The sequence below is a fragment of the Gossypium hirsutum genome, chromosome D10 (assembly GCF_007990345.1).
Source record: "Gossypium hirsutum isolate 1008001.06 chromosome D10, Gossypium_hirsutum_v2.1, whole genome shotgun sequence".
In the NCBI taxonomy this organism is placed as follows: Eukaryota; Viridiplantae; Streptophyta; class Magnoliopsida; order Malvales; family Malvaceae; genus Gossypium; species Gossypium hirsutum.
In genome coordinates, this window is record NC_053446.1 from 3,324,594 (window position 1) to 3,351,645 (window position 27,052).

Here is a 27,052-nt window from a genome sequence, read left to right on the forward strand (position 1 = left end):
TTTCTAACAATTATAAATAAGAATTATATTAAAATTACATTTATAAATAAAACATTGATTTAACTTTTTAAGAAACTTTTAGCCTATAATTATGGACCCACTATTAACTTAATTTAATTATATTATATAACATTTTAATTTAATTTAATTACCATATTATATACCCTATTAATCGCATCACATAATAATTTAATTTAAATTGCTTTAATTTTTTTGTTTATTATATATATGATAGCATACATACACATATCATATATATCATATATATATAATATAAAAGAAGAAACGAAAGTATATATTAAAACATTGAGTTCTATGATATTTATTTAATTTCTAAAATATTTCTGTTTTTTTAGTTATTTTTAAAGTAGTCCCATTTTTTGAATTAAAATTAAAAAATAAATTATATTAATTAAAAATATAACAAAGTAAATATTATTTTAATTTACATTTGGTTTATTAACACAAACAAATATATTATTTTACCTCATTTTAGCAAAAAAGAAAATAACCGTGTAATATTTGGTAAAAAAAAATTGGTTGTACCTCTATTTCTTTTTTAATAATTCATAATATTGTAATAATAACATATATAATTTCATATTATTATTTATATATTTTTATAATTAAATTTAAATAAAAATATTCAAAAAGTTATTTAATTAAAATTCAAGTAAGGGTGAAGAAAAAAAACTAATTGATACATATTTAATAAAATAAGAGTTAAAAAATATTCAAACAATAACAACAAAATAGTAGTAAAAAAAATAAACCTATTTTGTGAGTCTATATTTTTGTCTAAACTCTCCTACTTTTTCGACGGATTTTTAAATTTGAGTCGGTGACCCAACCCATGATCTAGTCTATTATAGACGTAAATAATTTATTTTTTAATTATAAATTTACTAAATTAGTCATAAAGCAACATCGTTTATAAAAGGTAAAATAGAATTACATATAAATTTCGTCAAACGTTTTTAAAATGAATGAGTTGCATAGAATTAATTAAGGTAAACTTAGTAAATTTATTTTAATATAAATATGATTTGGATAGAGTTACACTGAAATACTGAAATTAGGTTAACTAAGCTGTAGGCCGATGAGGCAGCTACTACGAACCTGACACATAATTTTCTTTTCCTTTCGGCTTTGATCTGGGGTTTAAATCATTAAAAAGCATGGACAAGAATTACCATACAAAAGCCCTCGCATCCCCTTAACATGTAACAATTTCTCTTTCCATAATTTAAATTTACTCACTGACAACATACAGTTTTTTTTTAAACTAATGTGCAGGTGTAGTTAATAACTTTAGATCCAAAAATACAAAGATAATATAAAAATCCATATAATTTTACATAATTATCCATCAACTTGTTTTTTTTTTTAGAACTTTTTATGAGTGTGAAAAAGGAGTTATTCATTTAACTTATTTATCATGTTGACAGTCCCTCAATAATTAGTCAAATTTCATAATTAGTGCTTGTATTATGCATAAGTTGCATATTTAGTCTCTATTCTCTAATTGATATTTTTAATGCTGTACTTTTCGAATTTTGAAATTTTAATATTGACATAAAATAATATGCACTAAATTCATTAAGTTAATTTTTTTATTTTCAAAATCTTATGTGACAAATATATTATCACATATATAATATCATATCAGCTCGTTATTTTCCGCATGATGCTTGTAAAAAAGCCACATTATTTTTAATTAACGATCTAATAATTACCATTTGACTACAACCAGAATGCTCAGGAGTGAAATTTCAGAATTCAAAAAATAAAAGGTTGAAATTGATCAATTGGAGTATAGGGACTAAATTAATAACTTATGCATAACAGATAGACTAATAGAAGAATTTAACCTTATTATATGCATACGAGATTTCACCCGGGGACACGCACGTCATTTCATTGAAAATAGAAGGCCAATCCCGTACTTTCGACCAAACAAAATCTGGCCTTTCGCCTGTAGGCTGTAGTAACAAAATGACTTGGAGAGAATGCCTTGCAGTGTGGGCAATGTCGTCTTCATCTTCTTCATCTTCCCTTTCTTTCTCTTTCAGAAGTTAGTTAAGATAGCTCCAATCTCTCCACCTACTATTTTTTCCACTATTTAGCAATACCACAACAAATTACATTGAAACATTTTATAGTCTCATTCTTTTTCTTTTTAATTCAATCAATACACTGTTATTTTCATTTTTTTTTCTTTTGAATTTCTTGAGAGAAATTTCGAAAATGCCTCTGGTTAGAGCTGAAGTAAGGAACGAGTATCGGCTTGGTAAGCCGGAGCTTTACAAGGAAGCTATGAGGGAAGATCCTAAAGCTGTTCTCGATGGCGTCGTCGTTGCCGGTCTAGTCGGGATCTTACGGCAATTAGGCGACCTAGCTGAGTATGTTTATACTTTTTTTATTCGGTTTATTGGATTTTTCAATTTGAAATTGTTACTTTGTTTGCTTGCATGCTAAGAATTAGTACGAATTGAAAGGCAAAGGCTTGTATTAGTGGCTCGTTATGTTTATAGAATATTCGTATTGCTTCTCTAACTTCTTAGGTTTTTGAATTTGAATTATTTGTTTGAACGGCCGTAATTAACTGGTGTGATTCGGTTGTTATACTGTAGATTTGCAGCTGAGGTTTTTCATGGATTACAAGAGCAAGTAATGAGCACAGCTTCTAGAAGTCATAAATTGACAGTTCGTGTGCAGCGGATTGAAGCCGCGCTTCCGCCCCTTGAGAAGGCTGTTCTTTCCCAAACAAGTCATATACACTTTGCCTACACAGCTGGTATGGCCTCTGTACATGTCTTTTGCTCGGAAAGCCTCTGATGTTTCTCGGTATATAATGTTTCTTTTACATTGTTTTTACTGTTAAAGAGATGCCTGAATTTGGTACATACTTTTTTTCATCTTATCTGTTTTAGTGATGTAGTATGCTTTTATGCTTTTGTCTTCTGGCATTTTATTTGTTACCTGAGTATGGTTCGAGACATAGTCTCTAATTTCACTAGTATAGATGAGATTATTGCTGAAAGACATCTTATTTATTGAATTTCAAATAGTCAACATGAACTTGATTTCAAGGACCTCAGTTGTAGTCAATCAGGTAGCATCACTTATTAGTTGCTGCTGACACTTGTAGCAGTTTTCAGGTACCAAGACCACTATATTGAAAGTAGATCTATGACATTGGAAACATAATCGATAGGAAAAATGCTTATTCATTCAAGTCCTTGGAAGGTTTACATTTATTCCATAATAATGGACCTTGAAATGTTTCAAAATGTTTGCTCTATCAATTTTATCTTTCTTTCTTTTCTTTTTTTGTAGTTGTATATAAATATCTGTTATTTTCTTTGCAGAACATTGCGTATAATACACCTTATGTTTAGGAATCACGAAACAAGGAGAACAACATTGTTTCTTTCTTAATTACACACAAACTAGTTTCAAGTTTGGATCTTTTGTATTAGCTATTGGAAACTTTTATCTTTCTATTGAAATCTTTATGGAAAGCAGTTGCCCTTGTTGTACAGGTTCCCAGTGGCATCCTCGCATGCTCAATGAGAAAAATCATTTCATCTCCAATGACTTGCCACGTTTTATTATGGATTCCTATGAAGTTTGTCGTGACCCTCCACCTCTGCACTTGCTTGACAAGTATACATCCACTCCCCCTTTTTTGCAATTAAAAACATGTTCAAGCAATGGGTTTGTTGTGTGTGTGTGTCTGTGTGTGCATGCGCACATGCATGTGCGTGTCTATGTGTGTTCGGTGTGTTTGTGTGTTGTTTTGAATTCTTACTTCTGCTTTGCAATCAGATTTGATGCTGGTGGCCCTGGATCTTGTTTGAAGAGATATTCAGATCCAACTTACTTCAAGAAAGCATCAGGTATCTCCATAGAAGAAGATGCTGAGAAAGACCCAAGAAATAGGAAGACTCGTAAAAGCAAGGTATCATTACCCATCCAGGCATAGAATCTTGATATCTTGGGAAGCATTTATCTACCTTTCAATCAATTTTCACATGTATTGACTCTCAATTCATGTTAATCAAGTAATTAATTAGTTTACTCTTTTGTCAAATTAAATTCTTCACTCCACAATACTAGGAGTGTATTTGTTTATGGGGCTCCTATATGTGGACGTACACTTCATGCATGCATAACCTTTTCAGGCTCTTGTTCCAACTGAATAGTCTAGGTGTTCTTCAATTTGGAATTAATTCTGAATTAAAATTGTGAATCTTGAACAGAAAAGAAGATCGTCTCACAGGAGTAGCAAACTATCACGTGGTGCATCATTATTGAATCATAGTGGCAGGTATTTTACATGTATATCTGTAGAAATGCATATGTGCACTCTCAGTCTCACAGACAAGCATATCAGCACAAATGTATGTGCATTTGCATATGACTTATTGCATTGAGAAAAGCTCTATATAATTGAAGGTTACATGAAATCTGACAATGCAGAATGCAGTTTACTTCTCCGGTTGATGATGGGCGAATTTCTTCCTCGCAAACTGCATCTACAGTTGACATGGCACTGAAATCTGAAGTGGGAGAGCATTCCAGTTCATTTGATTCAAGAACTGGCTCTGGATATAATGAATCTGTTTCTGAACTGGGTTCATCCATGCTTCCTGAGGAACACGAACCCAAGGAACTTTCTTCAAGGTTGATGCATGAAACTGATACCCTTGGTTCAGATTTTCCTGTTCAACAAACTCGGGTTATAGATGATAACTTTTCAGTTAGTTCATCACAAGAGCAGATTTCTCCAAGTCCATCTTATTTAACGTGGGATGAAAAAGCAGAAATAGTGGAGTCCAAAGCAGGAAATTGGGACAGAGGTGAAGTTCCAGAGATGAACTTTGACGTAGATGTGCAGGAAACTGGAGTTGCCAATATTGGAGATGGTGACCAAATGGATATCCCATCCAATCACACGGATTCTGTCCAATCAAGTTCTATTGAGAACCAAAATTACGAAATTGAAAGTGAACCAGAATATTACATGGATGCACTGAACACAATAGAATCAGAATCTGAAAATGATATAGGGTGCCAGTGCCATACAAAACGAAAAGTGGAACAGTGGTCTGAAAAAGTTGTTGAATGCCAAACAAAATGCGAAGTGGAGCAGAATGATGGTGCTAGCCGTGTTAACGATAAGAACAGAGAAGATGGGATACTGGCGGTTGCAGATGATAATTCAGACCATCATCAATCTATAATTGAATCCTCTGCCTCATCCAATATCATTTCAAGCAATGAGATCTCCATGAGTTTACCTGATCCAGTTCCCACAGCGAATTTTGCCAGTGAGCAGATGTTGCAAATCTTAGGGAAATCTTCTGATCCTGACAATTTATCCCATTCTGGTTTATACATGAGTGATGAAATTCATGAAAATTCACAAGTGGAATCTGTCATCAGTAATCCATTTGAATCCTCTGCCTCATCCAATATCATTTTAAGCGATGAGATCTCCACGAGTTTACCTGATCCAGTTTCCTCGCAGAATTTTGCCAGTGAACATATGTTGCAAATCTCAGGGAAATCTTCTGATACTGACAATTTACCCTGTACTGATTTATACATGAGTGATGAAATTCAAAAAAATTCACAAGGGGAATCTGTCATCAATGATCCATTTGAATCCTCTGCCTCATCCAATATCATTGCAAGCAATGGGATCTCCACAAGTTTACCTGATCCAATTTCCTCACAGAATTTTGCCAGTGAGCAGATGCTGCAAATCTCAGGGAAATCTTCTGATCCTGACAATTTTCCCTATACTGATTTATACATGAGTGGTGAAATTCATAAAAATTCACAAGTGGAATCTGTCATTAGTGATCCATTTGAATCCTCTGCCTCATCCAATATCATTTCAAGCAATGGGATCTCCACGAGTTTACCTGATCCAGTTTCCTCACAGAATTTTGCCAGTGAACATATGTTGCAAATCTCAGGGAAATCTTCTGATACTGACAATTTACCCTGTACTGATTTATACATGAGTGATGAAATTCAAAAAAATTCACAAGTGGAATCTGTCAGCAATGATCCATTTGAATCCTTTGCCTCATCCAATATCATTGCAAGCAATGGGATCTCCACAAGTTTACCTGATCCAATTTCCTCACAGAATTTTGCCAGTGAGCAGATGCTGCAAATCTCAGGGAAATCTTCTGATCCTGACAATTTTCCCTATACTGATTTATGCACAAGTGATGAAATTCATAAAATTTCACAAGTGGAATCTGTCATCAGTCATCCATCATCATCCTCTGGCTCTTCAGTTTCTAATCCAGCTAGTGATAGAATCATAAACAGTGTGAGGGACTCTCAAAACTCCCATAGAGAATTTTGTGGTGTGAATTCAGTAGGGTTCTGGACAAATGGTGGTCTTTTGGGACTTCAGCCATCAAAACCTCCTGATTTTACTGTATCAACTACAGGGCAGGGCTCTGCAGCCAAAACTAGTGAGGCATTTGGTCCTCAAAATCTAACTGTTGTGGCTTTGCACGATGGACCCAAAGGAAATTCAAGAAAAGCTGTTGAGAATGCAGAAAGTACTGAGAAGGTTCCTGGTTCATGTAGTGAGAAAACTTCCCTTCCGATTGCTGATTTAGATGCTAACCTTGAAAAACCTGATACTTCTCATCGTAATAGTAGTCTTGATAATTTTAATGGTGTTGGCTTGAGCTTAAACTCTTCATTCTCACACGGAAACAAGCACCCAGTCAATCCTAATGTTAGAGCTGCATCTATCGAATCTGATGAGGAGAATGATGACAACTCATCTAGTATGTTTGGACTTGGTCATAAGTTACATGTAAATGGTTTTCACAGAAAAGTGTCGATTAACCATGACGTTGAATCTGAACCAGCCACTTCTACTAAAACTGGGGTGTCTGAGCAGAGGAATGGGCAACAGAGCACCTCAAATCAGGAAATTCCTTGGACAACCTTCAGTCAGCAGAATGGAAATGGATCTCCTGTAAATTCGCTTACTTCTTCTCCACCACTTGAACATATGAAAATATCTTTCAACCCCATAGATGGATTTGAGACTTCTAAACTCAGATTGCAATTTCCTGATGCGAACCATTATCAGGAAAGCGTTAGGGATATGTTTCCTGCTTTCCAATTGGTCCCAGTGCCTGCCATTCCCGTGCATGATGTTGCTTCAGACTCTGATGATGACACTTTCTGCAGATCAGGCCCTTACATGTCAGATGATTGTCTTAGTCATTGCTCTGAGTCAAATTCTGAGCAATGGGAATCTGGAGAAACCCCTGAAAGCAAGGACCCTGAGCTGTATGATGCATTAAGCAGATTGTCATCAATGGAATCTATTTCAAGCTCTTTACAAATTAGGGAAGCTGCCATCAATAGTATCCATGTTAATGGGGGAAACAAAAGTGTAGTTCATGGGAGTGGTGCAGAACCATCTCTATTTGTGTTGCCTGATCTCCCAAGTTTTGATACTATTAACCCTGTACTACAGGATGAAACCAAAAGCAATTCCAATAAAAAAAAACATCTAGAATTGAAAAATACGATGGACCTCACATCAGTACCTCCACCACATCCTCCTGCACAATGGCGGGTTTCAAAACCCTGCGTTGATGAGGCCGAAGAAAGACAACATGCATTATCAGAGTCACTCAGACATGAGCTTGATCTGAAACTTTTAGGATCTACCGTCTCTCAGAAGCCCAAATCACCCTCATTTAATCAACAACAAATAGATGATGCAATTGCATTAAAACCAGAAAAGAAGGTATTTTATCAGTGTTGTCAATTTTTTTGAGGAAATTGAAAATTATTGTGAAGTCGAAACTCCTTGTATATAAATCATCAAAATTGTGCATGCATTAGGTGGACGAAGAGAAGTTGAATAGGCAGAAAGAGGCAAACCAGCAGATTAGTGGCCAAGGGGTGGATGAGAAGGAAGAATTCTTGCATCAGATCAGAAGTAAAGTAAGTAGTCATTCCTTTACTTTGGATATACTTTTGTAGATGAGAATTTTTAGTTCTTTGAAGAAACAATTTCTTTGATCAAATTCCAGAAAGGAATAGGAATATAAGCAGAAAATAGCTATGTAAATACTTCTAAAATATTGTCATAGTTTCATGGTTTACATTATAAAAAGATATCAAATTTAAAATAATGATTTCATCTGCCATTGCGATTGTTTTGAGATATAAGAGCTTCCCTCTACTATTCCTCTCTTTCTCCTATAGAAAGGAGAAAAGAAAAATAAGTGCCTTTGGCATGGGAACAAGCTAAACTGCCGGAGTCCATTGGTGTTGTTTTGAGCATATTTTGTGTTTCTTCTTTGTTTGTGAATATCTTGATACTGCTATGATATCTTCATGCTAGCAGTTGGATTTTGTTTAACTGTTTTGAATTAGGGGAATCCATATATAAATGTGCAGTGTCATGTATCAAGCATAATACTGGCTGTTGCAAAAAATTGGAGTACAATTCATTCACTTGCTTTGTATTCTTTGTTATTTCAGTCTCTTAACCTAAGACCCACGGTCACTGCAAAACCATCTGGTACTTCTGGTGTCCCCACCAATGTCTCAGTCATCACGATTTTGCAGAAAGCAAATGCAATCCGTCAGGTTTCCAATTTTCCTCTTTCACCATTTCTTTCCATTTGTTTTATTATGAATTGAAGCATTAAATTAACTATTAGGAAACTTGTTCAGGCTGTTGGGAGTGATGACGGTGAAGATGATGATAACTGGAGCGACAATTAATTATTTTGGAACATGGATGCATAAGATAATTGCAAGTAAATCCTGCCAGTCTCCATTGAGTATTTTTCACAATTGGGTGAGTCTTTTTGACATGTGTATAATCCTTGTTTCTTCTTGTAATTAGTTAGTGGCACTCATCTTGTACCTTGTAGCAATCGTTTGCATTCATTTTTTGAATGTTTAATGTTTCGAACAGGTATTTAAGGATTTTAGTATCCAGTCTATAACATATTTTGTCCATTACTTTTCATTTGTTTCAATACACCCATCATTATCATTTACATTTTTTTGTCCATTACTTTTCTTGCAATTGTTATGTTCTTCGGTTGACATGTCTAAGAAAAGCATCTAATTTTGGCCATCAAATAGAAGGAAACGGCAGAGCCTATCATCGTCTTTAGAACAAGGATCTTGCCAGTTTATGCAGGAAATAAATAATTATTGCAATTGCCTGTCTGTCTTGCTTGAAAGTGTTATCTTAAAGGCAGTTTTCAACGGCTGCAAAAACAGAGCAGTGCCTGCTAATTGCTTGGGTTTGAATCACTGCTTTCTTTGTGTTTGGCATTGAAATGTTCAATGTCTTATTTTTTTAATCTAAAATTTTTAGTGTTCTTGTTTTATTGTTAATCTTCACAAACTAGACCAATAAAGTCTCTTGGAATCTTTCAAGATAAAGGAAAATGATTAGAATATTGGGTTTTCTTCTTGCCTTTGGTTAATCTGTCATATGGTACTTCATATATGTTTTAATATGCCATTTAATATGCCTTTTTTTCTTCTTTTCTCTACCGAGAATAAAGGGATAAGATCCACCGGCATCAAATATAAATAAATAAAGAGTTGACGAAAATTGAGGCCAACCTTCCTATGTTAAAAGCTAAAATAGTTTTTGCTGCAACAGGTATGGAGCTCTCCATATCTGTCTTTGAATTAAAGCCTCTTTTTGTTCGAGCCATTGCCATGGGTGGACAAAGTTGAGATATTGGTTCAACCAGGTTTGGCTTTGGTTACTATGTGTTAACAAATGTATAAATTTCTCACAAACAAAAGATTGAAAAACAACATGCATCCATCTAGATTCTAGATCAGGTTTATCAACTTTGTTTTATTATATTAAGTCTATGGTTTTTGCTTTTGTCTAAACAAAAGCTCCCAAACTACCCAGAAGTAGCGCTGATTGGTAAAGGGAAGAAAAAAAAAATTAAAAAGAATTTACTTTTAAATAAAGCAATAAAGTAAAGAGTAGACTAGAGACTTTCTTAATTGATTCACTTTTATTAAAGCAACTTGATATAATCAAGAACCAAAATAACAAGCAACATGGTACTAAATCTTTAATTTCATCTCCATAAATATATATATCTTATACAACCTGATTAAGGAGGTCGGTCACTCTTTTATCTTTTGAATAAAATGGTTTCAAATCCACAAATTTTCATCTTAGCCCTACAATTTTCTTTGCCGTCACAAGGAAGTCACTAGGAAATGATTTATTGTTGCATAAAAATGTCAAAAGAAACATAGAAGAAACCATAAGTTATTCTTTCCACTTTATGGGTGTTTTCCCCTAGAAATTTCTTTAGTAAGATAAAAGAAGTGAAAAGAAAAACAATGAGCTTAATAGATGGGTGTCCCTATAAAGATGTATATATATTTCTTTAAATCTTTTTGAATAATTAATAAAAAGAGAGACTTCCAAAGCATTGAAAAGAAGAAGTACATCTTTCTTTTTCCAACTAAAATAAACGAAAATGCTTATTTGTCTACATTATATAATTGGAAAAAGTGTGGAAATTATGAGGCAACTTTTGCATTAATTTAATAAGATTCCTTTATTAATAAATAAAAGGAATAGATTAAGCCCATATCAAAACTACTTTTCCCTTGGAAAAAGAAAATATTTGCAACAAATTTATCATCAACGTCCATTGCAGCCTGCAAAAAGATGCAGCATGCGATGCATGTTTAAGCCAAAAAACCAGTTTTGCAATTGAATACATGATTATCTATATCCAACTTTATAGATTATTAATAATGTTTCGATGTTGTTAGTAAAAATGACAATTCTAAAATCTTAAGGGTTTAAGTTCGAGTGTCGTGACAAATAATAAAAATACACCCTTACCAAACCTCACAGTAGCTCCTAGTGAGAAAAGAAAAAGGATATTTCTTGAGAAGACCCAAGTGCTTATGCTTTATTTTTTACTTTTATAAGAAAAAGAAACCATTGATCAGCATGTACCCATCATTTCATGCATCTAGTAGTGGAATTCACTAGAAACCATTGATCAGCATGTACCCATCATTTCATGCATCTAGTAGTGGAATTCACTCTTTTCTTTTACCTTTTGGAAAAAAGAAATCTCTTTTTCTTAGATTTATTATAATCTTACAAAAGAAAACAAAGAAAAGTAAAATTCTAGATTTTCAAACCCTAACTCAGAAAGCTTAAGCTTTTTTATCATATCTATATTTTATATGTATATTTCCATTAGAACCAAAACTTTATCTCTTTATGCTCTAATTCTCCACCACTTTTGACATTTTTGTTAGCAAACCTACCAAGGATTAGGACCCATATTTTGAACAATCTCTTTATTCCCCCCCCCCCCAACCCCCATTTTTTATTTTTTATCTTGAATATTTGATTACGTGGAGTAATGATGTGGACAAAAAGCTGATCATCATCTTTTCCACGCCACCTACTTTGTTCTTGTCCTTGACGGGTACTTCCTTCACATGGTCCTTTCTTTTTCCTTTTCAATTCCTAGCACTTTTCCCACTTTTTCCTCGTCATATATTTATACAAACCACTCTGGAAAACACCCTTTCACCCCAACCCCAAGAAACTACTCTCCTTTCTCTAAATGGTTATGGCTGGCCAAGAAGCTGAGGGTCAAGGAATCAAGCTATTTGGGAAAACAATTACGTTGCATGGAAGACAAGTAGTAAAAGAAGAGCAAAACAAAGAAGATAATCATCATCATCATCCAACGGTTTCCAAGAGGCCAGATAAGATCATACCATGCCCTAGATGCAAGAGCATGGAGACTAAATTTTGTTACTTCAATAACTACAACGTTAACCAGCCCAGACATTTCTGTAAAGGTTGTCAGAGGTATTGGACGGCAGGTGGGGCACTTAGGAACGTTCCGGTTGGGGCTGGTCGTCGGAAAGTTAAGCCACAGGGTCGTGATCTTGGTGGGCTCTCGGAAGGGTGTTTGTATGATGATGGGTCTAGTGGGCTGGTACAACAGTTTGAGTTGGAAGGGATTGTGTTAGATGAGTGGCATGTAGCTGCATCGAATGGTGGTTTCCGGCAAGTGTTTCCGATGAAACGGAGGCGGATAAGTTGCTCAGGTGGTCAACTTTATTGATCTTAAATAGTAGAATTTCATAATTATTGCTTTAGGTTTTCATTTCATTTTTGTTTTGCCTGCGAAAGTTTCAACAATGATTAAAATATTGTATGGATTGTAGACTAATGTAAATATACAGCTGGCCTTTGATTAATTAGTATTCTAATATCAATTATATCGTTAGGTACTTAAAAATGTGTAAAAGACAATAAATATGTTTGGTAGCAAACTCAATAATAAATTACATTAAGAAAAAAAATTGTACGAAAGAGTAACGCCACGTTATCTGTATTTTTTTTCAATAGTTTACTGCCACTTCAACAATTAATTAAATTAGTTGAGATATTAAATTACTCAATTGATCAATTGGTCTAGTTTTAGCTCTTTTAAGATTTTTATTTTCATTTTCCATCATCCACTTATTAAATTAGAGAACAAACTCTTGAGTTATTAGTTAGGGATTACTTATAAGTCCTTTGTATTCAAAGTGATGTGTTGTTAATTAGGTTCATGTGAGTATCAGTAGTTCAAAATTAATATTCTAAAAAGAGGATTTATTTAATAAAAAATTGAGAAGATGATATTCTTGTATGATTGTGATGTAACAAAGGTCTCTAGTTTTACTTAAGGGAATAGTGATCTTAAATGGAAGGAATTTATGTAGGAAACCTGGATTAAATTTGTAAAAATTAAAAGATAATTATATATTCATGTAGTAAATTCAATTCAATTCAGGCTCATCATATGTCTTGAAGAATCATTTAATTATGGACTGAATCATGATATTTTTAAAGTGCCAAATTGTTGTGTTTGTAATGAACATCTTGACTTTGAGTGATTTCATGTCAGATTTAGCAGTAGAACTCATTTTTCAATGGTTTCTCAAAAGAGAGAAAGATGAAACTCAGGCTTAAGTCCAGAAAATGACACCACCACTCACTAAAACTATCACTATCTCAACTAACTTAAGTGGCGTGATGATTGCTAAAAAGATTAATTGAGTCAAAAGCATATAATTAAGCTTATTAATTGCTTTCAAATTCATCATCACTAGTTATCTGGTTTGAATTGCGAGGGAAAATATTAAAAGCCTTAATATAGATATAAAAGATTTAGTAGAAAGATGTGAAGGGAACAACATGATATCAATGAACAATAATTTAGAGTAATTTAGATTCAAGTACATGCACTTTCACGGTGTCATTTCGTAGCTCGATTTATGTTGTATTTAGTTCTTTATTTCAGATCGGTTCAATTAAATTCCTTAATAATATATACAAGGCTTATGAGAGTAATTTCAACATGTTACTATGTTAGTCTTGTTAGGATATGAATTTTGGTCGACTATATTGCTTGTTGAGTGTTGCTGATCATAGGGAAAATCAATCAAATTCGGATGTTCTAACAAATTCAGTGTTATATTTGTATATTTATGTCATATTCGTGTTATTGTATGACTAAAATTATCAACCACTTTAACTCAATGTGATGGCTTGATGGTCTAGAATGTTCACTGTCTCAGGAATGGCCTGGATTCGAGTTGCTCTAATCGAATTTGTTATTCAGGCTTTGCCCTTTTATTGTGGTTCACAAAAAAAAAAAGAGCAGGGAGACTCCCCCAACAGCATCGATGACCGATATGCTCTGAGACATATAATAGAACCTGTCAACAGTAAGAGTTCATAACTTAAAATCTACATTCACAACTCAATTTCAATACTTAATTACGGAATTAATTTTTTTGCATCCATTAAAAAGACCAAAATTGACAATTTAAAGCCACTCAAAAAACTTCCCAACTATGAACCAAAAAAGTTATAAAAGCATTTAACAAAGAAACTGAAACACTAGATAACCATGTACTAAAAGAAGTGGCTTGTATTGGAGATACCATTAAGAAGGGGCTCAAGGGAGCTGATCAAAGGAGCATGAATGGATGGGAGTAAGGAGTAGAAAAAGAAGTGGCTGATCAAATCTCTCCAATGCTAACATCTGTACCAGCCAATGGAGTCGATGGAATCACCGACCCTGTTTTGCCAACATACTGATACGAGCTTAGCCTCTCGTTCTCATCAATTTCACTTCTTTTCTCTTCTAAAACCCGAGATTAATGCAAGATTACTCGGCTACGATCATCATTGAAAATATCTAAAATATGAAAATGAAAATAAAAATAAAGGGGATGTAGGAAATGGGGTACATGAGAGAAGAGGTTGTTCCATAGTTTTTCTTCTTCTTCTTTTTTGGCAATTGCAAAGCTGGAATGGTGTGGATAAGTGGAAGAAGTAAAGATAAATTGGAGCAATTTCCTTAGCTAGGATGGAAGTTGAAGAAGATCATCAAACTAATGCTGGGATATGAAAAGAAGAAAGATTGAAAAATGTCTTACGAAATAAAATAGGATAAGACATTTTCTTAAAAGAAGATCTCATTTTCCCGTGTTTTGGAGAATGATTTACGGTAAGAATTTATTTTTTGTAAAACTTTTTATAGGTAAATAAGTAGGCCTAAAATGTACATAGTTGAACCATGAAAAATCCTTGAGTTATTTTATTTTATTGTAAAATACTTTTTTGACAGATTATTGTATAGTATTAATTAAGAATAAATATATATGATAGTTTTTTAATCGAGATTAAAAAAATTAAATAAAAAATATTTTATTTATATCAAAAGTAAACTATTTACAAATGAAAGTCGGTTTATATTAAAATTTTAAATTCTGATTAAATTTACAAGTGAAAAATATTTATTTAAATGCAAATTTAAAATGAAAAATCCAAAGTGGAGCTAACATGTGTGCACACGATGGAACCATAGAGTCAATAACAAGTTTCTAGTAATTAACAAAAATAGGGGGGAAATCGGATGTAACAAAGACCAAAATCAATAAATACCAAAAAAAATTTATTCTTCAACATTTATATTTATTGGTAATTTGATATTAACTTTTTATAAAGAGTTGGTTATTATTTTAATAAAAATGTTGACTAATACATTAATTTTAACGAGATTGGAGTAGGGGTGAGCATTCGATCGAATCGAATCGAATCGAAAATTTTCGAGTTAATCGAATTTTCGAATCTCATTTTATCATCCTAACTTTATTTGAAGTTTTCTCGAATCGAGTCGAGTGAGATGGAATTCGAATCGGATATATTTGTTCGAGTTAAATTTTAAAAAATAATTTTGGGTCCTTGTAACCATTGTCACCCATCGTGTAATAAATTTTGTCCACCTTAATCAAATTTTTTTATTAACTTTCATCACCTCATAATTTATTTATTAATTTTTTATATACTGGTTAGCTTATTTGTTTGCTTAGTTGTTTAATTATCTTCGGATTCTTGTCACTATGTATTTTGGAATTAAAAAATATATTAAATATAAAAATATGATTTTTTTAATAAAATTTATTTTAAAAATAAAATTTGAAATTGATACCAATATAAAATTTTAACACGAATATTTTATGGCATAATTAAGAATTCAATTTTAATATAAATATTCAATATGACTAAACAATTCAATAATATAAATAATATAAAATGTGAAATTTAATTTAATAATATAAATAGTATATATAAATAAAATTATTACTATTTATGTTTAGTGATTTTTTTTGGATAATTTTGATTTTTTATTTGAGAGTAAAGGGTGAGAAGTAAAAGTTTAGGGGGAAAATAAAAAGTTATGGAGAATAAAAGTTTGAAGGAAAGTAATTAGGGGGAGTAAAATTTTGGAGGGAAAATATTTAAAAAAAAAATTGGAGGGGGGAGGGTTTGGGGTAGATGGGAGGTGGGATGGGAAGAGAATAAAAGTTTTAGGGGAAAAGTGGGAGGGAGTAAAAATTTTGGGGGAAAATAAAAGGTTTTGAAAGTTTTTGGGAGTAAAATTTTTTTAAAAAAAATGAATGGAAGAGTAAAATTTTGGTGGGAAATGGATTTTGGGTAGATTGGGGGGTTGGGAGGGGAGGGGAGTAAAAGTTTTGGGGAGAAAGTGGGAAGGAGTAAAAGTTTTGAGGGAAAAGTAAGAAAGTTTGTGAGTTTAGGGTAAAACTGTAAAATATTATAGTTTGATATTCGAATTATTCGAGTTATTCGAATTCGAAAACTCAACTCGATTCGAACTCGAAATTCGAAAAAAAATTCGAGTTGATTCGAATAACTCGATTAACTCAAATAACTCGATTCGTTTAACTCGAAATTCGAATTTTTTTCGATTTTTTCGAGTCGAATCGAATTTTGCTCACCCCTAGATTGGAGTGGAAACTGTGTGACAATCTACATGTGCTTCATGATAAATATATTATAGATTATTATGTTTAAAAATTTAATGACTAAATTTATTATTATGTAAATTTAAAATACATAAATGAAATTGTAAAAATGTATGGACAGCATATTAAAAAATATAATATTAATAAAATTTAAAAAGAATATATATTTTTCACACATTAAAATAAAAAATATCTATTTAGTTGATAAATATTTTTAGAGTTTGATCCATAGGAAAAAAAAATACTGATTGAGTTTGTAAAGGAATAATTAAATTTATTCACGTAGTACCCACCATAAATTCCTTCCTTTTATTAAACTTGTTACTACATCGTTACGTCTCTCTTGCTCTTTCTATCTCTTTTTCTAGTTGGCTTTCGATCTTTCTTTAATGGTTATTTTCTTGAATTTTCTTATAAATGTTCTAACAATTTACAAACTAATTAATTAACCCAAGAAAATATTTGGGTTGGTTTTCTCTTTTCTTTTCTTTTCTTTTTGATCGAAAGGAAACTGGTATATATATACGTACGAGGGGATCATTTAAGAAGCAAAAAAGGGAGGTTAGATACTGGTGATGGATCATCAATGAAGAGGGATGAAGCAGCTGATAAAGAAGAAGATAAAAACAAGAACAATGGCAGTAACAAGAAGAAGAAGAAGACATCTGCTGACGATCAAAAAGTGCCATTTTACAAGCTTTTTTAATTTGCAGATAGATTGTATATGTTCTTGGTAACAGTAGGACTAGGAACCATTGCCGCTGTTGCTAATGGCTTAACTCATCCCTCCATGACGCTCATTTTCGGTCAAATGATCAATTCTTTCTCCGGTGCAGTTCAATCCGGTGTCGTTAAAGCAGTCTCAAAGGTTAAAAACACGACTTTCTTTCTTTCTTTGTTTCTTGCTTTTGCAGTTATTTTCGTCAAAATGACTCTTGCTATAGCCATTCGTTGCTTTTGCCCGCCTGAAGGTTAAAAACCAATGTTTTTATCGATGGCGTCGATTTAAGAGAGTTGCAGCTTCAATGGATACGGGGGAAAATCGGGCTTGTCAGCCAAGAACCTATATTTTTTGCAACAACTATCAGGGAAAACATTGCATATGGAAAGGACAATGCCACTAATGAAGAGATTAGAGCAGCAATTGAGATGGCTAATGCTGCTAAATTCATTGACAAGTTGCCCGACGTAACATAACATGATTTTGTTTTCCGATCGCAAATTTTCGAGCGACTATGCTAAGGGATTGCTGTATGGCTAACAGGAGCTTGACACCATGGTGGGGGAGCATGGAACTCAACTTTCAGGTGGGCAAAAGAAACGAATAGCTATAGCAAGAGCCATTTTGACGAAAATAACTCCAAAAGAAAGAAGGTTGTGTTTTCAACCTTTGAGACTGCTTTAACGACACCGGATTGATCTGCACCGGAGAAAGAATTGATCGTTTGACCGAAAATGAGCGTCATGAAGGGCTGAGTTAAGCCATTAGCAATAGCGGCGATGGTTCCTACTTCCTACTGTTACCAAGAACATATACAATCTATCTGCAAATGAAAAGAGCTTGTAAAATGGCACTTTTTGATCGTCAGCAGATGTCTTCTTTTTCTTGTTACTGCCATTGTTCTTGTTTTTATCTTCTTCTTTATCAGCTGCTTCATCCCTCTTCATTGAATATTTGCCTGTTGAGTATGGGTGATCATAGGAAAAATCAATGGAATTCAGATATTCTAACAAATTCCTTGTCATATTTGTATATTTATGTCATATTCGTGTTATTGTATGACTAAAATTATCAGCCTCTTTTTTATTGTCAAAGCTAACTTAAGCTTAAGATATTTATCTTTTTTAACTTAATCACTACTATATTTGTAGTTAATACACTGGAAAAACAACGAAAGATAATAAGATGAACAACTCTAATCCAATCAGATTTAGACACGTATTTAAAATTGACCCCGTAATTAAGGCGCGAAAATATTTTCCCTCTTTTATCCAACGCATACCCTAACCAAAATCTCTCACCTTTTTCGCAACCGTCCAACTGGGATAAATCTTTCGTTCGCTTCGTTAAATTAAAGCCAATTTCATTCGGTTTTTGTTCATTTTCAGTATAACAAAGCAGTTCAATCGATCAAAAAAACAAAAAATCCATCTTTGAAGCAAAAGGAATTTGAATTTAAAGCAATGGGTATCTCTTCTACTTTAATGGGAAGCTCCGTGGTGATCAACGTCCCATCGCCGCCATCTTCTTCTTCTTCGTCGTCGGGTGCCCATCGGACGGTGGAGAACGACGGTGAGGATCGAGTTGGTAGGGAGGTGGAGGCTAGACTTTCGGATAGGAATCGTCTGCGGCGGAGATTAGGGCACGAGGTACCTCGATTGATCCTTGACAATGTTGATAACGACAAGATGTTAATGTCTTTGAACCGTGGGATTGAAGAACTTAACAAAGGTGAAAATCAATTGAATCTCGAAATCGAAGAACTGGAACGGAAAGTCGTGATGTTAATGCTTGCGAAAGGGTTAAAAGGAGATAAGTTGGATAAATCTGGGGAAGGAAAAGGGATTGAAGTTTTGAAAGCGATGAAATTGAATGATAAATTGAAAGATTTAGGGATTGGAACTGAAGAACACCAGAAATTTGGAAAAGGTAAGGTGTTAAAGACTGATCCCGCTAGACAGAAAATGAATCCAAGTAAATTAATTCCAAATAAGAAAGAGATTGCCGAGGAGAAAGGGAATGTAGTTGGTGAGGCTGTAAATGTGAACGATGATGGTGATAAAGAGGAGAAGAAATTGAGTAAAGAAATTGAGCTATTGGAAGCAATGTTAGAGAGAGGCAGTTATGGGTTAACGGATTTGCAGATGATGATGGAAGAGGTTAAAGCCATGAAAGGGTCGGAGAAGATGGTGAGTGAGATAGAGGTGAAGATGACTGAGTTGGAGACCGAGTTATGGGAACTGAAGAACGCCATTGTTGAGTTAAAAGGCAAGAAGAGCAAGGAATTGATGGGTAGGGTTAAAAAGGAAGAAGATAAGGAAGTGAAACGTGAGGAACAAGAACAAGTACAACAAGAAGACGACGACGACGATGATGATGATGATGATGAGAGTAATATAAGTAAGATCAAATGGGGTTCAGTAATTTCAGCAGTGGGAGCAGCCGCCGTTGCTACGGCCGCTGTGTTTTTCATGGGAGGAACGGAGGTGGTTAAATCAGAGAAGAGGAACAAGCGCCAAAATATTTAGAGCTTCTTCCATAGTATGTTTAGGAGCGAATTAGGGTTCCAAATATTGAATTTATTCGTTTGTAAATAGGAGTTAAATTTTAATTCATTTCATTCCAAATTTATTTGCAATCCAAAATTTCTTTTAGGGTTCATCCTTATTTGTTTATCATGCATTTAGCAGCGTAAAACTAGAGAATTAAGTTTTGAAGCAGCAAAGTACTAACTAAAATAAGCTAATAACTTTGGTTACTAAAATAAGCTAATTAACTTCAAAAAAAATTATAAAATATTATTTAAATTATTGGACAGTTAAAATTATTATTTGCACCACCTTCATCGGTTGAAAGCTTTCATTTTTTTTCTCTTTTACTGTTTAGTTTTTTCATGAAACAACTTTAGACATCACAAATTTAAGAACCAAAATCCAAATAATTTTCTTTTTCGATTTCCGACATTGATCAACAAATGGACTTAGATCTATGGTATGTTTTTTTAATTGTCGATGGGTATTGATCGACTGTACCAATCGTCGAACCGTAACTTGAATCTCGCTAGCCGAACTCTAAAAAAAAACTTAATAATTCAGTGGCTTAAATAATTTTTTTGAATAATTTAATAACTATTTTATAACTTTTTAAAATTAATAAAAATTATAAAGTTCAACATAAAAAAATATTAAAAATTACATAAAATGTTACTTCACACTTGCAATACTTTAATCTTAATTTATGTTAGGACACCATCTATTACATGCATAAATATATATATATATGCCCGTAATATATATAACGTAAACCTCTATCTTATCACATCAACACTATTTTATAGTCACCTTACACCAATTATAGGTACCATTACACTGGTCTCACCAAGACATCTTTATATACAGTTCTAAAAATTCTCTCTAGATATATCTCTTTATCTTTTTCTTCCCTTTTTTTCGCAGAAAAACATATCTCACTAGAGAAGCACCAAGCATCCTCACCATAATTTGAACAGCCATATCCTCACTCTTCATCTTGTGCTGTATAGGGTGGATAGACCAACTCAGCCATCGACCAAACCCCAACATCAACAATACTATTATTTAAATTTTTGATTAAGTTAGTATAACGAGTTAATTGGATACCAACTCAATTGAAAAATGACTAAAAATTATTAGTTTATAAAAATAAGTTTTATTGGATTGTTAAGAACTTTTACATTTAGATCTTCAACGCAACTATCAGATTGACTTGAATCTAACATATATTCTTCTTCTCGCTAATGGGAATTGATCCACCGTACAAATCGTCGAAACATTACTTGAAACTCACTAGTTAAATTTTTAAAAAAAAACATTGATAATTCAGTGACTTAAATAAAAACTTTTGAATAGTTTCGTGACTTAGAATGAAAACTTTCAAATAGTTTAATAATTATTTTATAATTTTTTAAAGTTGAAAGATCAAAACATAAACTTACTAATAGTTTAATAACTTTTGATGTACTTTACTCGACAAAATCAATAGAGTTTTTTTTTTTACAAAGATTTTGATGTCTAATATTTCCACTAAAATAAAAATTAAATTACATTTTTTAATTTATTTTTAATTCATAAAACTCTAACTCAAAATTTAATTGAAAAAGACATCGAATTCAATTCACCTCCAAAACTCGACAAACCACAATAGCGTTCTAAGGGGAACCCACATTTCTATTCTATTTTAATGTCAATAAATGAATAAGTTTGAAGAAATGGATCCAACTTGCAAAGTAATGGTGCCGACAGCTAATGTAAATTTGGCCTTACGAGTTCTTATATTTTCTTCCATTTTTTGTATAACAATGGGATAAATCAAACCCAGCGATAATGGCCAACACACTATCATTTTCTGTTCCGATCTTGTTGACAGCCTTATTATGTATGACAGTAACATGCTTTAACGAAGATCAATCTGTTCTTCTCCAATTCAAAGCCCATATTACTTCTAATCCTCTAAATGTTTGGCCATACAACTGGTCCTCCGCAACCTCCGTTTGCCACTGGACCGGCATTTCTTGCGGCATTAATGGCCGAGTCACGGCCTTGAATCTTCCCAACATGAACCTGTATGGCACTATCCTTCCATCCTTGGGTAAGCTCTCGTTGTTATCGGTTCTCAACATGAGTGGGAACAGTTTCCATGGCCATTTGCCATCTGAGTTGGCGAACTTGCAACGTTTGGAGCTCATGGACTTGAGCCACAATGAGCTTAGTGGTGGAATCCCTCCATGGTTTGGCAACTTAACCAAGCTTCAGTATCTAAGTCTCTATGGCAACAACTTTACAGGTAGTATCTCCCCGTATCTTTTCAGCATGATAAACTTGGAAACAATGGATTTCAGCCATAATTTTCTTCAAGGAAGCTTACCCCATGAGATTGGTAACCTTCCAAAGTTGAAGATTCTCCGTCTGCGATACAACAAGCTCTCGAATCCCATTCCAGCAGCCATCTACAATGTGTCCTCCTTGGAAGTTGCAGATTTCATGTTTAATAACTTCTCAGGAAGTATATCAAGAAATATTGGGAACTTGACTAAGCTCAGAGAAATATATGTTGCACATACAGATATTGGTGGTATTGAAGCTTGTTGAACATGTACTGTAAAGCAACAAAGGAGCAACTTGGTGCATTTTGTTTATTTTGTTTATTTTGTTTATTTTAATATTTGTAATCTTTTGTAATTGAAACAAGTTGGTGTGCAACTTGGTTTCATAATGATAGCTATAATTGAAACAACATAATGATAGCTAATATGCTTTCATAATAATAGCTAATATGCTTTCATCTTTTTAATTATTAATTGGCAAGTTGCCAAATTTAGTGGAAATTGTTAGGTAAACATTCCACTTTTGTAACTCTATATTTTGAAATGAAATGAAAATGGTATTATCATTCGGTTTCAATCAACATATTTTTTTTCCTTTTGCTTGTTAACCGAGAGCTTATGCTCTTGATGCTTTGTGTTTTTCTGCTTGCTGTTTGAAGAGCTTATGCTCTTAGTGTTTCATTGTTTGGTTGTTGCTGCCATTTTATCCAACAAATGGTAATCAGAGCATCCTATCTTTGAGGACCTTTGTGGTTTTGTTTTAGTTTTCAAAACAAAGTCAGTTTTGCTTCTGCAAAATCAGTTTCAGCAACATGAGCTTTGCACCTCCTCCACCACCAATTTTTGCTGGAGAAAACTACCACATTTGGATAGTTAAAATGAAAACTTACCTCCAAGCACTTGATCTGTGGAGTGCAGTTGAAAATGATGTCGAGCCACTACCATTGAGAGCAAATCCAACCATTGCTCAGATCAAGCAACATGGTGAGGAGCGAGCCAAGAAGCATAAAGCCATGGCCTGCCTACAGAATGGAGTGTCTGATGTAATTTTTACTCGCATCATGGCCTGTGACTCACCCAAACAAGCTTGGGACAAGCTGAAAGAGGAGTTCATGGGATCAGACAAGACAAGGCAGCAACAAGTAATTAATCTTAGAAGGGAGTTTGAAAATTTGAAGATGAAGGAGTCAGAAACTATCAAGCAATATTCTGATAGGATTATGGCTACTGTCAATAATATTAGACTCCTTGGAGAAGATTTCAGTGACAGCAGGGTTGTTGAGAAGGTTATTACCACATTACCTGAAAGGTTTGAGTCAAAAATCTCCTCATTGGAGGACTCGAGAGATCTCACAACCATTTCTTTGTCTGAGTTGGTTAACTCACTTTATGCACTTGAGCAGAGAAGAGCAAGTAGGCAGGAGGAAAGTCCTGAAGGTGCTTTTCAAGCAAAGGTCAGAGAAGGCTCCAGCTCAAGTCAGAAAGCTAAGAAGCCTTGGTTTGAAAAGAGGGAAAGATCAAAGAAAGATGTCGGTAGAAGGAGGTTTCCACCATGCGTTCACTGCAAGAAGACTAACCATTTGGAGAAGTATTGCTGGAACAAACCAGACATCCAATGCAAGAGCTGCAAGCAGTATGGTCATCATGAAAAGATTTGTAGAAATCAAGAAAAGTCACAAACTCTGCCAGTACAAGCCAAGACTGCTGAAGATCTTCAAGTTCAGGAGGAGCATGTCTTCACTGCCTCATGTTCTACAACCACAAGCAAATCCAAATGCAGTTGGCTTGTGGATAGTGGCTGCTCACATCACATGGCATCAAATGAGAGCCTGTTCAAGGATCTTGACAGGAGTTTTGCTTCAAAGGTCAGAATAGGCAATGGGAATCTGATTGAAGCTAAAGGCAGAGGTGATGTTGTGATCAACACTAGTTCAGGTAACAAGGTTATTTCAGATGTGCTTTATGTACCTGAAATAGATCAAAATCTACTTAGTGTAGGTCAGCTGGTTAAGAAAGGCTACTCTCTAGTTTTCAAGAATGATTCTTGTGTTATTAATGATATTCTTGGTAGAGAAGTTGTTTCAGCACCCATGGTAGATAGGTGTTTTATGTTGGATGTGAGCCAACTTGAGAGAAGAGCCTATACAAGTTCAGTTGACAATGCTGATCTGTGGCATAGAAGATTTGGCCATGTCAATTTCAGGTCACTCAATTTGCTTCACAAGATGAGTTTGACAGAGGACATGATTAAGGTTGATGCAAACGAGTCTGTTTGTGAAGTATGTCAGCTTGGTAAACAGGCTAGGTTGCCTTTTCCAGTAAACCAAGCATGGAGGGCTCGAGAAAGACTTGAATTGGTGCACTCAGATGTCTGTGGACCAATGAAGACTCCTTCACTGAATGGCAGTAAGTATTTTATACTGTTTATTAATGATCTGACCAGATTTTGCTGGGTTTATTTCATGAAACAAAAGTCAGAAGTGTTTGAAGTTTTTGGAAAGTTCAAGGCATTGGCAGAAAATCAAATAGGCTGCAGGATTAAGGCCTTGAGGACAGACAATGGTTCTGAATACTTGTCTGAAAGATTTCAGAAGCTATGTGAGCAGGCTGGGATTCATCATCAATTGACCACAGTGTATACTCCTCAGCAAAATGGAGTATGTGAAAGGAAGAACAGAACAGTGATGAACATGACCAGGTGTTTGTTGTTTCAAAGCAAGCTTCCAAACATTTTTTGGGCTGAAGGTGTCAACACCTCAGTGTACCTGCTCAATAGGCTGCCAACACATGCTTTAAATGATAAAACTCCTTTTGAAGCATGGTATGATCTTAAACCAACAGTTTCCCATTTAAAAGTGTTTGGTTGCATGTGTTTTGTACTTGTCCCTGCAGAAAGAAGAACCAAGCTTGAGAAGAGATCAGTTCCTGGTATATTTGTTGGCTACAGTAGCTGCAAGAAGGGCTACAGAGTATTTGATCCTTCAACCAAGAAGATTTTGGTAAGCAGGGATGTCAAATTCGATGAAGGAAGGTTTTGGAGTCTAGATGGCTCTAACACAAGTCAGTTTGAAGAAGAGCAGATTGACAACAATCTGGAATTGGCAGAAAATGAAGTCAGTAATGCCAATGTAGATGATACTCCTGTGAGAGGGACCAAGTCTATTGCTGATATTTACCAAAGATGCAATGTGGCCATTGTTGAGCCTTCAAGCTATGAAGAAGCTGCAAGAAGCAAGAGCTGGAAGAAGGCTATGGAGGCTGAAATCGACATGATCCATAAGAATGACACTTGGGATCTGGTAGACAGACCTGATCAGAAGAAGGTCATAGGTGTCAAATGGGTTTTCAGGACCAAATTCAATGCTGATGGCTCTTTGAACAAGCACAAGGCAAGGCTTGTGGTGAAAGGGTACAATCAACAGTTTGGCATTGATTTTGAGGAGACATTTGCTCCAGTAGCAAGGCTGGACACCATAAAGCTCCTGTTTGCTTTGGCTGCACAGAAACAGTGGAAGGTCCATCAGCTTGATGTCAAGTCAGCTTTCCTGAATGGCTTCCTTAAAGAGGAGATTTATGTTGAACAGCCTGATGGATTTAAAGTCCAAGGAAAGGAGGACAAGGTTTACAAGCTGAAGAAGGCACTCTATGGACTAAAACAGGCTCCTCGAGCCTGGTATGACAGGATAGATGCTTACCTGTCTAAGCTCAATTTCGAGAAAAGTTTGAGTGAGCCAACTTTGTTTATAAAGAAGTCCAAAGATGAGACTTTGCTGATTGTCTCAATATATGTAGATGATCTATTAGTGACTGGAAGCAGGGTCGATTTGATTCAGGAGTTCAAGAAGAATATGCAAGACATGTTTGACATGACAGACTTGGGAATCATGACTTACTTCCTTGGTATGGAAGTAGACCAGTCTGATCAAGGCATTTTTATCAGCCAGCATGCATTTGCCTTGAAAATTCTCACTAAGTTTCATATGGAAAACAGCAAACCAGTGAGCACACCATTAGCTGTGGGAGAGAAACTAAGCAGCTTTGGAAATGAAGAAAAGGTAGATGAAAAGGAGTATAGAAGCCTGATTGGATGTTTACTTTACTTGACAGCAACCAGACCTGACCTTATGCATTCAGTTAGTCTACTGTCTAGATTCATGCACAGCTGCAATACAACTCATTTGAAAGCAGCAAAGAGAATACTCAGGTATGTCAAAGGTACTTTGAAGTTTGGTGTAATGTTCAAGAAAGGAAGTGAGCTGAAATTAACTGGCTACTCAGATAGTGACTGGGGTGGATCAGTTGATGATATGAGAAGTACTTCAGGCTACTTCTTTACACTTGGTTCGGGAGTTTTCAGTTGGAGTTCAAAGAAGCAACAAACTGTTGCTCAGTCTACTGCTGAAGCCGAATACATAGCAGCAGCTGCAGCAGTGAATCAAGCCATTTGGCTTAGGAAGTTGCTATGTGATTTGAATGAAGAACAGCTCGAGCCTACTGAAATTTTGGTGGATAACCAGTCAGCAGTTGCCATCTCTAAAATCCTGTTTTCATGGCAAAACCAAACATTTTAAGCTCAAGTTTTACTTTGTTCGAGAAGTTGTCCAATCCAAAGAAGTGAGTCTAATACATTGCAGCTCACAAGATCAATTGGCTGACATTTTGACAAAGCCTCTTGCCACAATCAGGTTTGAATTTCTAAGGAAATCAATTGGTGTTTGTTGCCTACAGTCCAAGGAGGAGTGTTGAACATGGACTGTAAAGCAACAAAGGAGCAACTTGGTGCATTTTGTTTATTTTGTTTATTTTGTTTATTTTTAATATTTGTAATCTTTTGTAATTGAAACAAGTTGGTGTGCAACTTGGTTTCATAATGATAGCTATAATTGAAACAACATAATGATAGCTAATATGCTTTCATAATAATAGCTAATATGCTTTCATCTTTTTAATTATTAATTGGCAAGTTGCCAAATTTAGTGGAATTGTTAGGTAAACATTCCACTTTTGTAACTCTATATTTTGAAATGAAATGAAAT

At 34.3% G+C, this 27,052-nt stretch overlaps 3 protein-coding genes across 5 annotated transcripts; all 3 read left to right on the top strand.

Moving 5' to 3' along the window:
- Positions 1-1,984: 1,984 nt before the first annotated feature.
- LOC107913150 (protein SCAR1) lies at positions 1,985-9,963 on the top strand. 3 transcript variants are annotated; one of them, XR_005919547.1, is made up of 10 exons: positions 1,996-2,402; positions 2,634-2,797; positions 3,546-3,669; positions 3,832-3,964; positions 4,266-4,333; positions 4,486-7,807; positions 7,906-8,007; positions 8,551-8,658; positions 8,746-8,872; positions 9,698-9,963. XR_005919547.1 is itself a non-coding variant. In XM_041102821.1 (9 exons), exons 1-9 carry the CDS (start codon positions 2,248-2,250, stop codon positions 8,794-8,796), a joined length of 4,227 nt encoding a protein of 1,408 aa, XP_040958755.1. In that variant the 5' UTR covers positions 1,985-2,247; the 3' UTR covers positions 8,797-9,077. The 3 variants fall into 3 exon arrangements, 2 of the variants coding, with proteins under 2 accessions (XP_040958755.1, XP_040958756.1); XM_041102821.1 differs by lacking the exon at positions 9,698-9,963 and having other exon boundaries at positions 1,985-2,402; positions 8,746-9,077; XM_041102822.1 differs by lacking the exons at positions 1,996-2,402; positions 9,698-9,963 and having other exon boundaries at positions 2,718-2,847; positions 8,746-9,077.
- Positions 9,964-11,521: 1,558 nt separating this feature from the next.
- On the top strand, positions 11,522-12,342 carry LOC107913149 (dof zinc finger protein DOF1.5). The gene has a single exon (XM_016841624.2). The coding sequence runs from the start codon at positions 11,664-11,666 to the stop codon at positions 12,171-12,173; it is 510 nt and encodes a 169-aa protein (XP_016697113.1). The 5' UTR covers positions 11,522-11,663; the 3' UTR covers positions 12,174-12,342.
- A 4,678-nt stretch (positions 12,343-17,020) lies between these two features.
- Positions 17,021-17,839, top strand: LOC107911086 (ABC transporter B family member 9-like). Its single transcript, XM_016838977.1, has 4 exons — positions 17,021-17,116; positions 17,271-17,302; positions 17,406-17,622; positions 17,699-17,839. The coding sequence occupies exons 1-4, from the start codon at positions 17,021-17,023 to the stop codon at positions 17,837-17,839; spliced, it is 486 nt and encodes a 161-aa protein (XP_016694466.1).
- Positions 17,840-27,052: the final 9,213 nt, after the last annotated feature.

Coding starts and splice junctions, on each gene's coding strand:
- LOC107913150 (XM_041102821.1), top strand. CDS start 2,248: ATGCCTCTGGTTAGAGCTGAAGTAAGGAACGAGTATCGGCTTGGTAAG. Junction 2,798..3,545: donor ACACTTTGCCTACACAGCTG/GTATGGCCTCTG, acceptor CTTGTTGTACAG/GTTCCCAGTGGCATCCTCGC. Junction 3,670..3,831: donor CCTCTGCACTTGCTTGACAA/GTATACATCCAC, acceptor CTTTGCAATCAG/ATTTGATGCTGGTGGCCCTG.
- LOC107913149 (XM_016841624.2), top strand. CDS start 11,664: ATGGTTATGGCTGGCCAAGAAGCTGAGGGTCAAGGAATCAAGCTATTT.
- LOC107911086 (XM_016838977.1), top strand. CDS start 17,021: ATGAAGAGGGATGAAGCAGCTGATAAAGAAGAAGATAAAAACAAGAAC. Junction 17,117..17,270: donor CATCTGCTGACGATCAAAAA/GTGCCATTTTAC, acceptor TCTCCGGTGCAG/TTCAATCCGGTGTCGTTAAA. Junction 17,303..17,405: donor TCGTTAAAGCAGTCTCAAAG/GTTAAAAACACG, acceptor GCCCGCCTGAAG/GTTAAAAACCAATGTTTTTA.